The 16,257-nt window shown below is 47.8% G+C and overlaps 1 protein-coding gene across 7 annotated transcripts in view; it reads right to left on the bottom strand.

Moving 5' to 3' along the window:
- Positions 1-16,257, bottom strand: part of EIF4G3 (eukaryotic translation initiation factor 4 gamma 3) — a 141,750-nt gene that overhangs the window by 92,246 nt on the left and 33,247 nt on the right. For all 7 annotated transcript variants that reach the window (XM_082295779.1, XM_082295778.1, XM_082295776.1 and 4 more), the window contains exon 2: positions 7,056-7,131. In XM_082295779.1, coding sequence (XP_082151905.1) covers positions 7,056-7,131 — 76 coding nt within the window. The remainder of the gene's footprint in view (positions 1-7,055; positions 7,132-16,257) is intronic.

Consider the following 16,257-nt stretch of genomic DNA (forward strand, 5'->3'; position numbering starts at 1 on the left):
CACAGGTCATGGCACCGCGCAGGCCGACGTGTGCATGACTGTCCCTAGCAGGGTAAAGAGGGCAGAAGGAAATTCCTGGCTGCTTTAATGGAGCATTAGCTCCAAGCTCCCAGAGAGCAGAAGTCACGGAGTTCACCACTTAAATGCTTTTTCCAAGTCACTTTATTGCACTCAGAGTGTCCATGCCTGTCGTTACAGTTCCTAAACCACCACAGCAGCTGCTCCAGCACCGAAATCCCAAGAAATCACAACGTGCAACAGCTCCGGGCTTGGGAATGGGCCAGGACCCTTCATTGTGGGAAGATTTACAGCCCCCAAGTGCTCATCAGAGGAAAGGGTGGGTCAGTCACAGAACCTGTGATCATCCTCTGTCCCCAACTGGATCCTTCCCTTTGCCAGGGATGAATCATCTCTTTTTTGGGCTGATCTCTCTTGGCAGGTGTGCGCACGCAGCCTCGGCTGAATCAGAGCCAGCCTAACAGAGAACTCCATAAAACCTTCCACAGCCCATCCCTGAGAAAATTAAAAGTCTCTTCCACGACTCCTGTGTCAACCCTGAGAGAGTTGTCACGTCAGCCGTGCAGCACTCAGTGCTTAGAAGCGACTATGGATCATGATGGACATCAAAAACTGCAGTCAGGGAGGGGGAGGAAGCAAAGGCAACCCAAAATACAAGGAAATCATTCCGATCAACAGCCCCAGAGGCAGGTTGTGCCCATGCTCCTCACCAGGATTCTCTGTGAACGTCACTTCTTGGGGGAAAATAGAGGTTATTTTGTGATAGCAGTGGGACTTCAACCACTGCCAGTTTTCACCTCCCTACTCTCACCAGTGCAAACACTGCTCCAGCTAATGCTGGAGCCATCCAAAATCCTCTGATCCAACAGCACCCAAGTCCACACAGGGCTTTGACAATGGGGACAGGGGCACCACCAATACTCCAGGTTAGGACAGCATCCAGCAGTCCCCCTCCTCAGAAATTGTAACATGCAAACAGAACCATGGAATAGAATCCCAGAAACACTAACCTTGGAAAGCCCTCCAAGATCATAGAGTTCAACCATTAACCCAGCACTGCCAGGTCCACCCCTGAACCATGTTCCCAAGTGCCACATCCCCACACCTTGTGAACGCTTCCAGGGATGGTGACTCCAGCACCACCTTGGGGAAAACAACCTAAGTTGGAGGTTAATAAAAGACATCAAGGAATGCTCTTGTGATTGGATCTGAAATCTGGAAGCTGAACTGAGAGGAAAACTGCAGCTGCTTGAATGACTGTCCATGAGATACCCTTGTGCAGTGCAGCAGACACATGACAGACACAGGTCTGGACCCACTAAAATTGGCTTGAAAGCCTAACAAAGGCAGCAGAACAATTATAAAATTGTACCAGCTTGACGGTTTGGCAACAGCACACTTGGAGAGTATCCCATAGGAGCCTACCACTGATCTTCCAGGACCTCCTAAGGTTAGCCAAATCTAGCTCGGACTGGTGTTTGTTCCAGCAGAAGGAAAAGCACAGAGAGCCCTTCTCAGCAGCTACAGCAACGTTGGTGTTTCTACACCTTCCTCTTCCTACAACAAAGTATTTACAAATAAACTGAATTATAAGATACTGATTTTAATGTAAACAGGTAGTAAAGGAAGACAAACTTGCTGAATTTTTATGTTTTCTCAATAATTTTTAACAAATCAATGAGGTAGGGACTGTCTAAGCTCATTACTCCTGGGGTGTCTGCCCCCACAGAGCCCAGGGTGTGGTTTGCTGTTTCTTAAATGGTCTGAGATGACTATGGAAGTAAATACCCTCCTTAAATCTACAGATTAAATTGTTCTCCTAAAAATGGATGCACAAAATTACATATTAATTTGCTAGAGCATCACCTTCTATTTTCCCTGAATAGCAAGAGGCTAATTTTAGTTTTCCAGAAGCCTTAATCCTGTATTTTAAAGGAAGCAGGTAATGAAATACGAAATAAAACCTCAGTCTGGGATTCTTGCTTTTCTTTCTGAGATCTTTTACATCTTTTGGGTTTGCATCTTTTACAAGTTAGGGATTACCCTTTCCCCCATCCAACTCCCTGGTTTCAGGTACTTATGAAGCTGTGGCTGCCCCTGGATCCCTGGAAGTGTCCAAGGCCAGGCTGGACAGGGCTTGGAGCAACCTGAGATAGTGGAAGGAGTCCCTGTCCATGGCAGGGGTGGCTCTGGATGGGCTTTAAGACCCTTCCAAACCATTCCATGATTCTAGGCTGGAACAGGATGAGGAACTGAGCTTCCCTCTTGCACATTCCACAGCCTCCACAGCAGCCAGGCAGGGACCGCGTCGGCCTCCTGACCCAGATCCTTCCTTTAAGCACAGGGTGGCTGGAGCAGCTAATCCTCCCTAATCCCTTTTTTACAGGATTCTCTTCACTGCAGGAAGATCCCTTTAAAGGACACGAAGGCGAATCATGGAACCTCTGCTGGGTGTGAAACACTCGGGGGGGCCACTGGGCGCCCCAGGACAGAAACCAACCAAACACCCCAAGAGTGAATGATGGAGTCAACCCTTAGTCCTTGAAATTTGGGACAAGCGGGTTCTTCAGCACCTCACTTCCCCATTACCTTCTTTGCCCCCAGCTGGTGTGAGCCGGGCACCCTGACAGGAGTTGGTACCTGCTCTGAAGGGACATGGGGGGACAGCAATTAACAGCGACGGCTTCAACGAGTGCTGGATCCAGCCCCACCACATGGACCCTGCTCCAGGCTGCACCTGACCAAGCGACTTCTCCCCTCACAAACACACCTTGTTATCACTCACTCCTAACTGGTTCACATCCAGAAGTCACTCACAGAATCATGGAATGGTTTGGGTTGGAAGGGACCTTTAACTCATCCCATGCCATGGGTAGGAACGCCTTCCATTAGACCAGGTTGCTCGTGGCCTCAGTGTTGCTCCTCAGCTTACAAAAAAACTTTCATAAACATTTCAGAGTAGTGTTGGTCCAAGCTTCAGCACTTCCAATCACACCATGTTACTACGGCAGTTACAAACCTTCACCATAACCTGCCAAAACCAGTTATTTGTGCAAATGAACACCATTATTCTTCTTATCCAATTCCAGAGTTGTGCCTCATGCTGAATTTGAAGAGCACATCTGCTTCTGCTCATTAATCTCATTTTCCATACAATCTGCCCCATTCCCCTGGGCACAGGACAGGGGTGGCAGGTGGGATTTACGGTCACCTTTTGCGCAGTTCCCTTCCTATTAGAGGTCTATGTCTTTCAAAGAAACTCCAACCCAAAAAACCCTCTTGAAATGATTTACAACAGAAACAGAATTTTATTCTTATGCCCCTTCCGAACTCTGCAGTTTGGGATCTTGCAGAGGCCACACGAGTAATCACCCTCATTTCTTGCAGTGCAGAGGATTCCTGTAAGAAGCTGCTTACAGGACAACCCCCAAATCTTTATGTCCAAATGTAGCTCTGCAATAGAGCATTCACCATTATTGATGAGGGAAAATTATTACAAGATTAGTTTATGGAAATAATTATTTCCAACTGTAGTTTGCTTTAAAATAATTCTACTGCTGGATTTATTTATTAAAAAACCCAAACCAACAACCCACCCAGTATAAGATGTCACAATAAATAAATAAATAAATATGATTTATGATTAATTAGGTGGGTTTCAGTTTAATACCAGTACGATTTCCTTGATAAAGAGGTTTTACCAAAGCCTTGTCGTGAATTTTGAGCATCTCCAAATTCTCAGACAAACTTCATCCCACTTGGCCTCTTCCTCACCTCCTACCTCTGCCCTACAGCAAAACTTGTTCCTCAGAGTCAGTTTTATTATTGGGGCTCACAGTGGAAGCCACGTGATTTTCCATTCCCACTTTTGTAGCTGTGGGAAGAGAAAAAGAGCTCTGGAATGTGCAACCAAGGTCCTGATAATGCATGTGGGAAGGCATGGAAGGGGTAATTGAATTATTTTTCATCTTTATATAACTAAAAATTGGGGGTTCATCTGTGGGTTGTTCATATCTCAAACAATTTCTCCTCCCAGCCCATGCAGGATGTACAGTAACAACGCGGCTCAGAGTCACCACAGGGTGTTTACAGACCCCAGACCTCTTCCCAAACCAGCCATGCTCTGAAAAACACACATCTTTGGGAATGAGGATCCATAACCCATGTGGAATCCCACAGAGCATGTGCAAGGGAATAAAACGCCAAAGGGAAAAAGCAGCCCCCGGGTACTGAGGAGGGACTTGGAGGTTGGACTTGAAGATCCAGGAGGTCTTTCCCAACCTTCATGATTCTGTGATTTCATAGTGCTCTTCCTCACCTTAAATCAGGGGATTTTTGTAAAATCTAGACAAACTATACCAAATTCACCAAATAAAAAATGACTGTTTAATGCAAACCCAGGCCTTAAATGCGTGGTGCTGTTCCTTTGTGTAAGAAACCTCTGAGACCTTTCATGAATGAATTTGTCAAGGCCCTCCCATCATGTGCTTTTTCCATCCAATTCATTTTTCCCTGGACTCCCTCTGAATCTGAAATCCGCCTGGGGCTTCAAATGGAAGCCTGAAAGGAACCCAGCTGAGAAATTTCTCTCCTCTCCCCAAAACATGAAATTTTCTCTCAAACTTGTGCATTCTCAAATCCTGGAACTGAGATACTCCCAGTCCTGTCTTCTATTCCTGTAACATAGCAAGGAGTGATATTTTTCCACACTGAAAAGCTATTTTGGGTCATTCTTCACAGTTACTTTTCTATTTTACATTAATTTAAATTTTTACAGTCATATTTTCCCCACAGGCATCTGCACTATAACTTGGGAGGAAAGAATTGAAAAAAATAACCTTCTTTTAAAGGAATTCAGATATTTTTAAAGTGTTTTTTAAGTGTTGTACGGGGTATATGAAAGATAATACAAACTGAATTATTTATTTTAAGTGTCTGTACATTTATGTTCACAGAATGGTTTGGGCTGGAAGGGCCCTTAAAGCTCACCTTGTCCCATGGGCAGGAACATCTCCCACTATTCCAGGTTGCTCCAAGCCCTGTCCAACCTGGCCCTGGGGACTCCCAGGGACAGGGCAGCCACAGCTGCTCTGGGAACCCTGTGCCAGGGCCTCCCCACCCTCAGGGAAGGATTTCTTCCGAATTTGTTCCTTTGGTTTTGCCTTTTTCACACAAACATTTATATACCATTTATTGAGAACAGCAGGAGCACAAAGCCTGCAGCTCGGGTTTGTTGATTCACTGCTGTCAACGCCACAAACCTCAGAATCATCAACCCTTGTCAGAGCTGCATGCAACCATTCCAACTCACCTGGATGGGAATCCATGGCTCCCTGGCCACCAGACCACCCACGGCCACAGCCGAGTCCTTCTGCCACTACAGCCACCTGAGCTGCTGCATTTCCGGGCCCAACGGGCACTTGGCAGCACTTTTACCCTTAATCCTGCCCAAAGCTCAGCTCAGCACCCCTGACAGCCGCAGCAGAGGAGGGATCACAAAACTCCTCTACAACCCAAAAAAGGGAAAGGCTAAATACCAGCATCATCACTGAATCATCATGGAATGGTTTGGATTGGGAGGAACTTTAATCATCCTCATCCCATTCCACCCCTGCCATGGGCAGGGACACCTTCCACTGTCCCAGGTTGCTCCAAGCCCTGCCCAGCTTGGCCTTGGGCACTTCCAGGGTTCCAGGGGCAGCCACGGCTGCTCTGGGCAAGAGGTGCTCCAGCCCACAGGGAGCCAGGGCCGAGAACCCCATCCCCAGTCACTCCTGCTAACAGAGAAGGAGAAAACCTTGCACAGCAGCTTATGTTTTTCTATAAGCAGCTTATGTTCCTGCATAAAATATACTGAATTTATCCCATCTACAGCTTTTCCTCCTGTTTTCCAAATAATTAAAAGAGCAGCTTAAAAGCAGGGTTTTTTGGCATCAAAAATATTTGCACTATCCCAACCAGAAAAGCAAAATATGACTTTCCCAGGGCTGTGCTGATTTAGCAAAGCTTATAAATAACCCTAGGCTTCCAGCTATTGCCATTGGAAAAAAAGAAATGAATAAAAGGAAAAGACTATTGTGTTCACAAATAAACATGGCTGTTTCTAAGCCAAATTTCTACAATAATCAATATTATACATTAGCAAACATCAAGCACAGCGAGCCAAGGGCACCTATCCCAAATATTCAATCTACTACCAAACATTTCTTCCTCTGTGCAGTAGAATGTTTCACGTGAAAACAAATCTTTCTTGATTATTTTTCTGATAAGAAGGTATTAGAAATGTGAAGCCACTAATACACAAAAAAATCAGTCTTTGCGAGGCAGGGAAAAGGAAGGAGATGGAGTCACCAGAGTGAAAATATGGCCAAAACACTGTCATTGCAGTGATACTGTTGGGAAAACCCACTCTCAATATGCTAAATAAAACTAGAAACACTTAAAAATAGCAATGGACCCACAAGTCCTCCAAAGATTTCTTCTCTTCCTGCTCCCATGCAACAAAAAAGGTTCTTCATAAAATCATAGAATTATTAAGGGTGGAAAAGACCTCCAAGATCAAGTCCAATGTTTGACCAAAATCCCAATGCCCACCCAAGCCCTGTCCCCAGGTGCCACATCCACACTATCTTTTGAACAGTTCCAGGGATGCAACTCCACCACTGCCCTGGGCAGCCTGTGCCAATGTCTGACCACCCTTTCAATGAAGAGATTTTTCCAATACCCAACGTGAACCTCCCTTGGCACAACTTGAGGCTGTGTCCCCTTGTCCTGTCCCTTGTTTCCCGGGAGCAGAGCCTGACTTCCCCCTGGCTGCATCCTCCTGTCAGAGAGTTGTGGAGAGCCAGAAGGTCCCCCCTTCCTTTCCTACTCACATGCAACCAGAAGGGTCTTTTTGAGCACCATTTCTTTCAGGAGGCAGAAAGAAGAGGCATTTTCCCCACTGCATCATTTGTGACTGCAGAGTTTCTAAGTGCACGGGGTTTTTGCACACCCACCTGGTCTCCGCGCGCGGTCCCAGCCCGGCAGATACTCACAGTGCTGTACACAGCCGAGACGGTCGGAGTGAAGATCCGATCCTCGAGGGGCTGCTGGACAGGACCTCGGGGGATTCTGCAACACAGCAAGTCAAGGAAAGCAGCGTGGAAGGCAGGGCTGTGTTCAGGGGCACACCCAGGGGCACCCCCGGGACCCTCCGACCCCTCAGGATCTCCCGTGGCTCCAAAGGCAGCTGTTCTCGCACACGCAGCGAGGGAACCAACACAAACTCGTCGCCGAATAATCCACAAAACCTTGGGCCTGTCAGGAGCATCCCCCACCTCTGCTTTTATTTGAAAGAGTAAGGGAAAAATCCCAGAAGCCACAAGGCCTCGGCATTCAGCGGGACAAACCCTGCGGATCAGCAGGGCACCGCCGGACAATGGCAGCTCCTGTTTTGCTAACCACGCAGGAATCCTGCTGGAATTGTTGCCTTGTTTGCCTCTCTTCACCCAGTGACTCCTTTCCTCAACCACCCACCAAAAGAAAGGGCTGTCAGAGGGATGGGAGGTTTTGAGGAGCTGCTGCAGGGTGACTTGAAGGCAAATTGCAAGAGTTTTCTTAATTGTAAAGGTATTGTGGAAATCCGGGGGAAGGTGGGAAGGGGAAAAACTATGCACAAAAATACCCCACAACAGAATCTGGTTTACCTCTGGAATGAAACAGGGGGATGCAGGGATCCAAAAGAATAAAAAAGCCTGACTTGGGTAACACCATGCAGCCTCACACAGACCTAGGCAATACCCAACGCCCATGGAAATTTTTCTAAATGCTGAAAAATTTTCCTAAATGCCACAATCAGATTTCACCTTCCCGCTGTTTACATTTTACACATCAAAATGTCATGGGACATGAGAACAGCTGGATTGACTGAGGCTCTTGCACACATGGAAAGACACAGACCTCACATGTTAACACAGTGGGATAACTCAAAAAGAAAATAAAGTCATGAAAACACTTCTTGGTTTTGTTCTAACAAGGAAAAACACATTGCTGAGTTAAATTCTGAGCCCAGATTAGTTTGAGTTGAAATTTCAAGAGACTCTTTGCACCCCAAGTTTGATCTCCAAATAAATGCTGCTGCCCAAAGCTTTGCAGGGACCAACATCAGTGACAGGACAGACCCTGCCAGTGCTGACACAACTCGACAGCCCCCCAAGCTCCACAATCCCAACTATTCCCCTTAAAATGCACCAAATGTTAAGGCTGAAGTAAGGACTATTCAGACACAACCTGCTCTGCCCCTGCCGACTGCTTACAGCACATCCCAGCTGGATCAGCTCCTCCTCCAGCAGTGGTGAGGCAAATTTACAGCATCAGAAACACAGAGACAGAATTAAATTTACAATCTCGCTCTACTCTGGCTCTGAACTCGTCACTAAAAAGCTCCTGCTCACCAAACAGGCTCAGAAATTGCTCTAAAACTTCAAAGTTCTGTTATATATTCAACGTTTGAGCAGCAGACACAATAAAAAGCTGCTTGATGGGATTACACTGGGAAGAGCCCAGCCCTGACCTTAGCACCACCTTTGCAGGGAGGTCCTGGCCTGTCACCCTGGCAGGTGACAGGGGACAGCCCACGGCCAGCTCCAGGACAGGAGACCAGGAACAGGATCCGGCCCCGCTGGTGCCCAGGCTGGTGCTCATTCACCCTGTGTCTCTTTTTGCCTTTTTTTTAACGAGGGCAGGAATTTGTTTGCAGGGTCTAAAGCTCACCTGCACTTCGCACATCTGCCAGCTCAGGCCCGAGTGGTGTCGTTCGATAAACAGAGAGGTTTTTAACAAACAGACAGGATTTAAAACCCTGACTCAGCCAAACAACAGCAAGATTTATCACAAAGTTCAACAGAGCCACTCCCAGCCTTCATCCCAAGGATCTTGCACTCACCCCTGAGTTTTGGAAAATAACAACAAAAAAGCCAAAATCTGGGAGAGAAGGATTAAAAACACACTGGAAGATGGAACGAAAACTCCAATTTCCTGCTGTAGCACCATTCCCTCTCCCCCAGAACATCCCTATGACAGGGATGACAGCCCGAGGCCCGGGACGGAGCTGCCCCCCTTGTGTCACAGCTGAGATTTCCCATCTCCAGGCACTCCTGACAATTCATTGAAGCAATCGCTGCTTCAAAAGGGATCATTCCTGAGTTTGGAAAAACAGTTTCATCCTTGACAAGGTTGGGATTTATTTTCTTATTTTAGAACTTATATAAGTCAGGAGGAAATAATCTCCTTTGAGCAGAGCAACTGCTCTTTTTGCACCCAGGAAGAGCTGCCTGAAGGAAGGAGCAGTTCCGACGGATTTGCAGAGTTTGGAGTCACTGTTTAAGATCTCTCCTAGGAAGGGATGATTCTCATCAGATCCAAAAGAAACCTTTTTAAAATCCTTTTTTCCAAAGGACTTTACCTGGCCACAACACTGATAGGAACAAAATGCCTTAAATTCTAGTAAGCCTTAATGAAATAATGGTTGGGAGAAATTGATTATTTCCAGCATCCAACTTGTGGCATCCATAGACTGACTCTCTGCAAGAAGCTGGGCAAGTGGAAAGGTTCCTGCTTCCCTGAGAGGAGCTGGGCAAGTGGAAAGGCTTCTGGTTCCCAGCAAGCCTCTTGGAGCTCGTTCCTGCTCCCCAGTGGAAACCACCACCTTCCCTCTCCCTGCCACAGGAGCCTGTCCTGGGGTAACAGCTGCTGTAACTGTGGGAGGAGCAAGCCAGGGTGACAGCAAAATTCATCATGACTTGTGCTAATGAGGCTCTTTTCCTAGGAATGGGTTAAGTGACAGCACGGATACTCCACCAAGGGAGATGAACGGGTCAGGGCAGGCAGGTGGGAAGCAGAACCTCATCCAGCAGCATCATCCCATCCCATCCACACCCACACCACCCCAGGGCACTCACTCATCTGCTCTCACACAGAGATTTTGGTGCCACCGGGGCTGCACATCCCCAAATGCAGCACAAGCCTCGGGATCGCTGCCCTCAGGTTCCTCAGCACACCCAGGCAAGTGCAGAAGTTGAAGTCCAGCCAGCCCAGCCCCACTGCAGCACTGGATTCACTACAGCCAGGAATGCCAGGATGCACTGAGTAACTCAGACAGCTGTTTAGTGTTACTACCCTGCCATGCTGAGATCAATCCAGGAGCATCCTGTGCCCTCCCTCTTCCTCTCCCCTCCTCCTCCCCTATATTCTTGCCACCCTCATCACCGACTAGTGCAACTATGCTCTGAAATGATCCAGGAGGGTGGGAAGGGTGAGGGAAGGGGGGAAAAGCAAAGATAATCCAAACCTCACACAGTTTTCAGAGCTCCTTCCACAGGAAGAAAAGACGAGGAGAGCAATGAAGCAGAAGAGCAGGAGCAAAGAGACCCTCTTGAATCCAAGGAGAACCTCTTAAAGTACCATCAGGGTGGTAAAGTGGAACTGCAGCCTCTGCTTTGCTCATGTCAGGCTGAACGACTCCTTAGAGCTCTCCCTGCTCCATCAGCATCGTGCCAGGATCCAGGAGAAGGATGGCAACCCTGGCAGTACCAGCGCTGGATTCTCCTCGTCGCTGTTCAGGGCTCATTAACTCATGAAATATATATTCAAAATCTCACCTAAGTGAGACACTTCTGGCAGATTCATAAAGGCAGGCACAGATGCAGTGGGAGTTCCACCTAGTCCCCATCTGGCTGCAGCAGTGATTACAAGCTGGGGAATTTCGGGAGCTATTATAGACCCAGTGGGAGAAGGAATGCCAGCTGGAAACCAAACAGAATTTTTCTGGAAACCAAAAATCTCCCTAAAAAGAGGAGGATCTCTGTTAAGTAGAGAGCCACAGCCACACTCCGAGGAGAGGGGAATATGTGACTGCTCTGTAAAGCGATTAAGAAAAAAAAAATCCAGCCTGGAGCTGCTGGAGCAATCAGTGACACTGCCAAATGCTGAGCAAAACAACAGCAGGAATTCCTTGCAGAAATCTCCTCCTTATATCACACTTCTCTGCTTGTTCCAATCATACTACAAAACTGCAATTCTATGAGATTTCTGTTACAGCCATGAATGACCTGGGAACACACACCAAAATCAGCCCTTCAGCAGGAATTTGTACAGGTTTCTCTGCTCCACCAAGATTGGAGGCAGAAAGAAAGAACATTATTCCATTTTCTCCCAAAATGGATTCATTTTCCCTTGAATGGTGCTTCTCACCTAAGCTCATTTCAGCAACTAGCAACCATTTTACCCCAAGCACCGCTGGCCTCTCCTCCCCTTCCAGCTCACAGCTCCGAGGAAGTGCTGTTTCCCAGGAGTAAGAACACCCGCGGTACCCACAGGCGCCTATGCAAACACCTCACAGCAAACCATTCCAGAACTCCTGATTTTCATCCCTGCCCAGAAACAGAGCCAGTCTCCCACCGGCTTCCCCAGGGTTATATAATCCCCACACGTGTCCCTGCTTGTACCAAAACTGTGCATTAAAAAAGCCAAGCAAAAACCGTCAAGGAAGATTACAGAAGGGCAAGAAACCACATCAAATTTGAGCATTTCTTTCAGCTTTTTGGAGCAAGGAATCTATAAAACCCCTCCAAGCATGCAGGGATGTGATGGCAGGGAGCTTCACAGGAGCGTGTTTCTCCTCTGCAGCCTCTTCTCTATTCACCATGCAATTAAAATGCAGGAGGTGAACATCCCAACAGCAGAAACACTTCATTGAGCCAGCTGGGAAACCGGACAGCTCTGAAAAGGTTCAAAGGGAAAAGCTCTGCCAGTCATAGCAGCTGGAACTTCCCTGGCATCACCCCATCCTTCCCAGCTCCACTGTCCTCCACTTGTGGGGCGAAGCCTTTTGTTCTGTGTGCTCGGTCCTACCTGACAGTGAGCTCCAGAGAGCTCCAGCAGCGAGATCCAGGGAGCTCCAGCAGTGAGAACCCGGAGAGCTCTGGCAGTGAGATCCCAGAGAGCTGTCAGTGAGATCCCAGAGAGCTCTGTCAGTGAGATCCCAGAGAGCTGTCAGTGAGATCCCAGAGAGCTCTGACAGTGAGATCCCAGAGAGCTCTGACAGTGAGATCCCAGAGAGCTCTGGCTGTGAGATCCCAGAGAGCTCTGGCAGTGAGATCCCAGAGAGCTCTGGCAGTGAGATCCCAGAGAGCTGTCAGTGAGATCCCAGAGAGCTCTGGCTGTGAGATCCCAGAGAGCTCTGGCTGTGAGATCCCAGAGAGCTCTGGCTGTGAGATCCCAGAGAGCTCTGGCAGTGAGATCCCAGAGAGCTCTGGCAGTGAGATCCCAGAGAGCTCTGGCAGTGAGATCCCAGAGAGCTGTCAGTGAGATCCCAGAGAGCTGGCAGTGAGATCCCAGAGAGCTCTGGCAGTGAGATCCCAGAGAGCTCTGGCAGTGAGATCCCAGAGAGCTGTCAGTGAGATCCCAGAGAGCTGGCAGTGAGATCCCAGAGAGCTGGCAGTGAGATCCCGGAGAGCTCTGGCTATGAGCCGGCTCAGTGCCGCGTCCTGTCCCGGCATCCATCAGCAAAGCCCACGGCCACATCCCATCACAGCCACATCCTATCACAGCCACATCCCATCACAGCCACATCCCATCACAGCCACATCCCATCACAGCCACATCCCATCACAGCCACATCCCATCCGTGCCACGCCAGGCTGGCTCCTGAGCTCTTCCTGCCCATCCCCGCGCAGGCAGAGCTTGAGCTCTTAAAGAGGCAGCACAAGAGGGGACTTAGCGAGGTCTCGGTGGGGTTTGGTACCCAAACTCTTCAATGCCACTGAAATCTCGCTGCTTCCCCGATTTTTGTGCTGTGCGTGCAGCAGAAAAGGGATGGGAGGCAGCATCATGCTCCTCTTAGCAAGTTGATAGGGGATAATAATCAAGCCAAGCTTTTAAAGGAAAGGATAAGGGAAAAAGATGAACTCCCCCACAGCATGGAGTGGTTGGAAAGCTGCACGGCAATGAATGAGGAGCTCAGAAAGCATCAGTGCTCCCTATCAGAAGGAGAATTAAATCACAGCACAAACTCCTCAGCAGGAAATTTTGCAGCTTGTTTCCCCTCAGCTTTCATCTTGCTACTCCCAAATACAGCACCATGAACCCCTTTACTTAGCAACTACTTCAGCAATCAATTTTCCCTTCAAAACCAATTCCTCTTTCGACAGATCACATTTCAGAAGCCCGAGGAAGGAATGCTGGCAAAGCAAACTACAACCTTTAAAAAACAAAACAATAACAAAATCCCAATGCAAACTCCACCAAGTGACACATCACATGGGAAAAATTAAAATATATAAGATCAAAACAGTGTTGTCATCTCTCCATGCTGAAATATGACAACCAAACTGACTTCTTCCAAGGAAAAATAAAAGTCAGGTTACAAAGCAAGTAACTCCAAACTTAGAGAAAGGCAGGACTGATGTTGCCGGGGCGACCATAATTCAATCCTCCTGTGTATCTGCAGAATCCAGCCCCTAATTACAGAGGCCCACACTGATTTCCCCCATTCCCTGTCACCTACACGTTTTCAGCTCTTACAGGACTCGAGCACCCTGACCCTTCACAGCTGAGCCACTCTTGCTCATAAGAGATGACAGACAATTAATATTATAAAAATCAAGACCAACATAATTCAAGGACCTTGGAAAACATTTAAAGACCCCACCTAATAAAATGCTGACCCTCTCTAACCCTTTCCTTTCCTCCATCCAATGACATATGCCATCTCCCATCCTTGCAGAGATCATGTTTCTTTTCAGGGTGTGTTTGGGTGGGGTTTCTTGTCTGTTCAGGGTTTTTTTTTTGCTAGTGGATTCCTGACAAGGGGATCAGCCCTTTTGGCTGAGTCTCAAAGGAATGAGGTGGCCTCTGTATGAAAAGAGTGCTTTTACTTCCGTTTTGTCAGCTGGATGCAACTGCTCTTGCACAACGTGATGGGATGTCAAAACAAAGCACAATTCCGAGCCCTGACTATACCACAGGTCAAGCCCCAATGGAGCACTGGTGTTTCAGTGCTCGGTGTTTATTGTTATTATACCAGGGAAAAATAAAATACAACTTTTTGCTGGCATGAGCACTCAGGAATGTATTAAGAGCTGCAGGTGAGGAATTCCTTAAAAGCCCACGGCAGCTTTACACCAATACTTAATTCTCATCTAAGGACTGTTTCTGGCAAGTCAAATGTTTTAAAAACAGAGGAACACAATAAAAAGTGTTTGCGGAGTGGCAAAAATGGGGTTCACGGTTTAAAAGTACTGAGATTTCTAAAAGAGCAGTACATCATTCCTGTGAAGAGAAGCAAACCTCCAGGGTCCACCACTTTCCAAACAACTTATCCCCAGAAGGATCCGATGGCAAAAGACATTAATAAGCTTGTTTCAACATTTTATGGCCCAGTATAAAGCTCCTTAGTGCCACATGTGTAGTCAATGTTCACAGCCCAACAGCCATTTATCAGACATATAAATTGAAAGTGGATCAATGAAGTGTTTGTACAAACAACCTCTTTAATCCTTCATGTATTTTGTGTATTAAACTGCATCACTGAATTCTCTTTTAAGTTCTTGTTTATGGGCTATTTTATACTTGGAACAAAACCTTAAATAAGGTATTTATCTTCTCCTTTTGTACCAGAAATGCACCTACATAAATATTGTTGATGTTTCACCACTCCTTTATTGCCTCGTTCAAAATCCCCGACTGCAGGACCTGTTCTTTGCTCCCCAGATGAACTCTGAGATGATAACTGGAAGTTATCATCCTGTCCATCCCTCTGCATTAAGTGCTCCTCATTAAACCATCCTCCCCAAGCTCTGTCTGGATCCAAATGTTACAGTGAGGCTTTCCCTGCTTATCCCAGCTTATGCCATGCTCTAAATGAGCACTCTCTTCCTAACAAAATTTGCCTCAAAATACATCTTGAGCTTTTTACCTAATTATGTATCATTAATCTCAGCATCAGCTTCCAAATAATCCCAAACACTGCCTTTCCCTGCTGTCTGCCACACAATGTCCCCTGAGCTGCACTTGCACGGAGCTGAATGGGAACAGGGAAAGTTTCCCAAAGAAAAGGGGCACACAAATCCCAATGAACCTCAATGCCTGTCAGAAGACAAGCTTTCCAGGGCCGAAAATTGCAGCTTGAAAGGAAAATGTGACCTTCAAATGCTCACTGAACAGTGTGCTGTCCCTCTCCTTCCCCCAGCATCCTGCTGCTATTCAGATTCCAGCTCCTCTCCCTTCGGGAGTCCCGACATGTTTTGGGAATCTGCGGATGCGGGCGTTGGCACGTTCGACGGCGCGGCCGAAGAGCCCACCTGGCACATGCCCAGCCCTTCTGCCCAAGCAGCCACTGCAGCAGCCACAGCCACAGCACACGTCCTGTTTGTACCCGAGCACGTCTCTGAATCCTCCAACTCACATCCTCTTAAATCTCCATTCCACAAAATATTCCAGGATCCCAGACTGATTTGGGTTCTGAGGGTCCTCAAAGCCCATCCAGTCCCACCCTGTGCGATGGGCAGGGACACCTTCCACTATCCCAGGATGCTCCAAGCCCCAATGTCCAGCCTGGCCTTGGGCACTTCCAGGGATCCAGGGGCAGCCACAGCTGCTCTGGGCACCCTGTGCCAGGGCCTCCCCACCCTCACAGGGAAGAGTTTCTGCCCAGTATCCCATCAATCCCTGCCCTCTGGCAGTGGGAGACCATTCCTCTTTGTCCTGTCAGTATCTGTCTGTATAAAAAGCCCCTTTCCCCTCATCCTTTCCCTTCCGACTTTGGTCCACATATGATAATCTCACAGTCAAGCCAAATGGGAATGCCAGAGGAAAGCTGGGGGCTAGGGGGAAGATAACAGAAAAAAACCCCTTTGTTGCAAATGATCTGTATTCCCAGCATCCCACTGATTCCATGATGCTTCCAAATACAGACCAGCAATATTGGGAGCACCAGCTGCAATAGTTCCACCTGCAGACAAGCACCTAATTAGCCAGAGCTCATTACTTCCAGGCTCAGTTTTGCATCTCTGAATTAACCAGCACTGAGACAGCTCACCCACAATAAATCACCCCAGACCTGGCCTCACCCCGCACGGCTCCTCCCGGCGCGGCTCCGGGGGCTGGCAAGACCTGGGCCCCAGCAAACGCCACAAACCCCAAATCAATCCTTCTGCCCAATACAAATGGGTTTCTAAGGGCAACCTGATTTTGTTAGTT

Source organism: Coloeus monedula, assembly GCF_965178545.1.
Source record: "Coloeus monedula genome assembly, chromosome: 22".
Taxonomy (NCBI): Eukaryota; Metazoa; Chordata; class Aves; order Passeriformes; family Corvidae; genus Coloeus; species Coloeus monedula.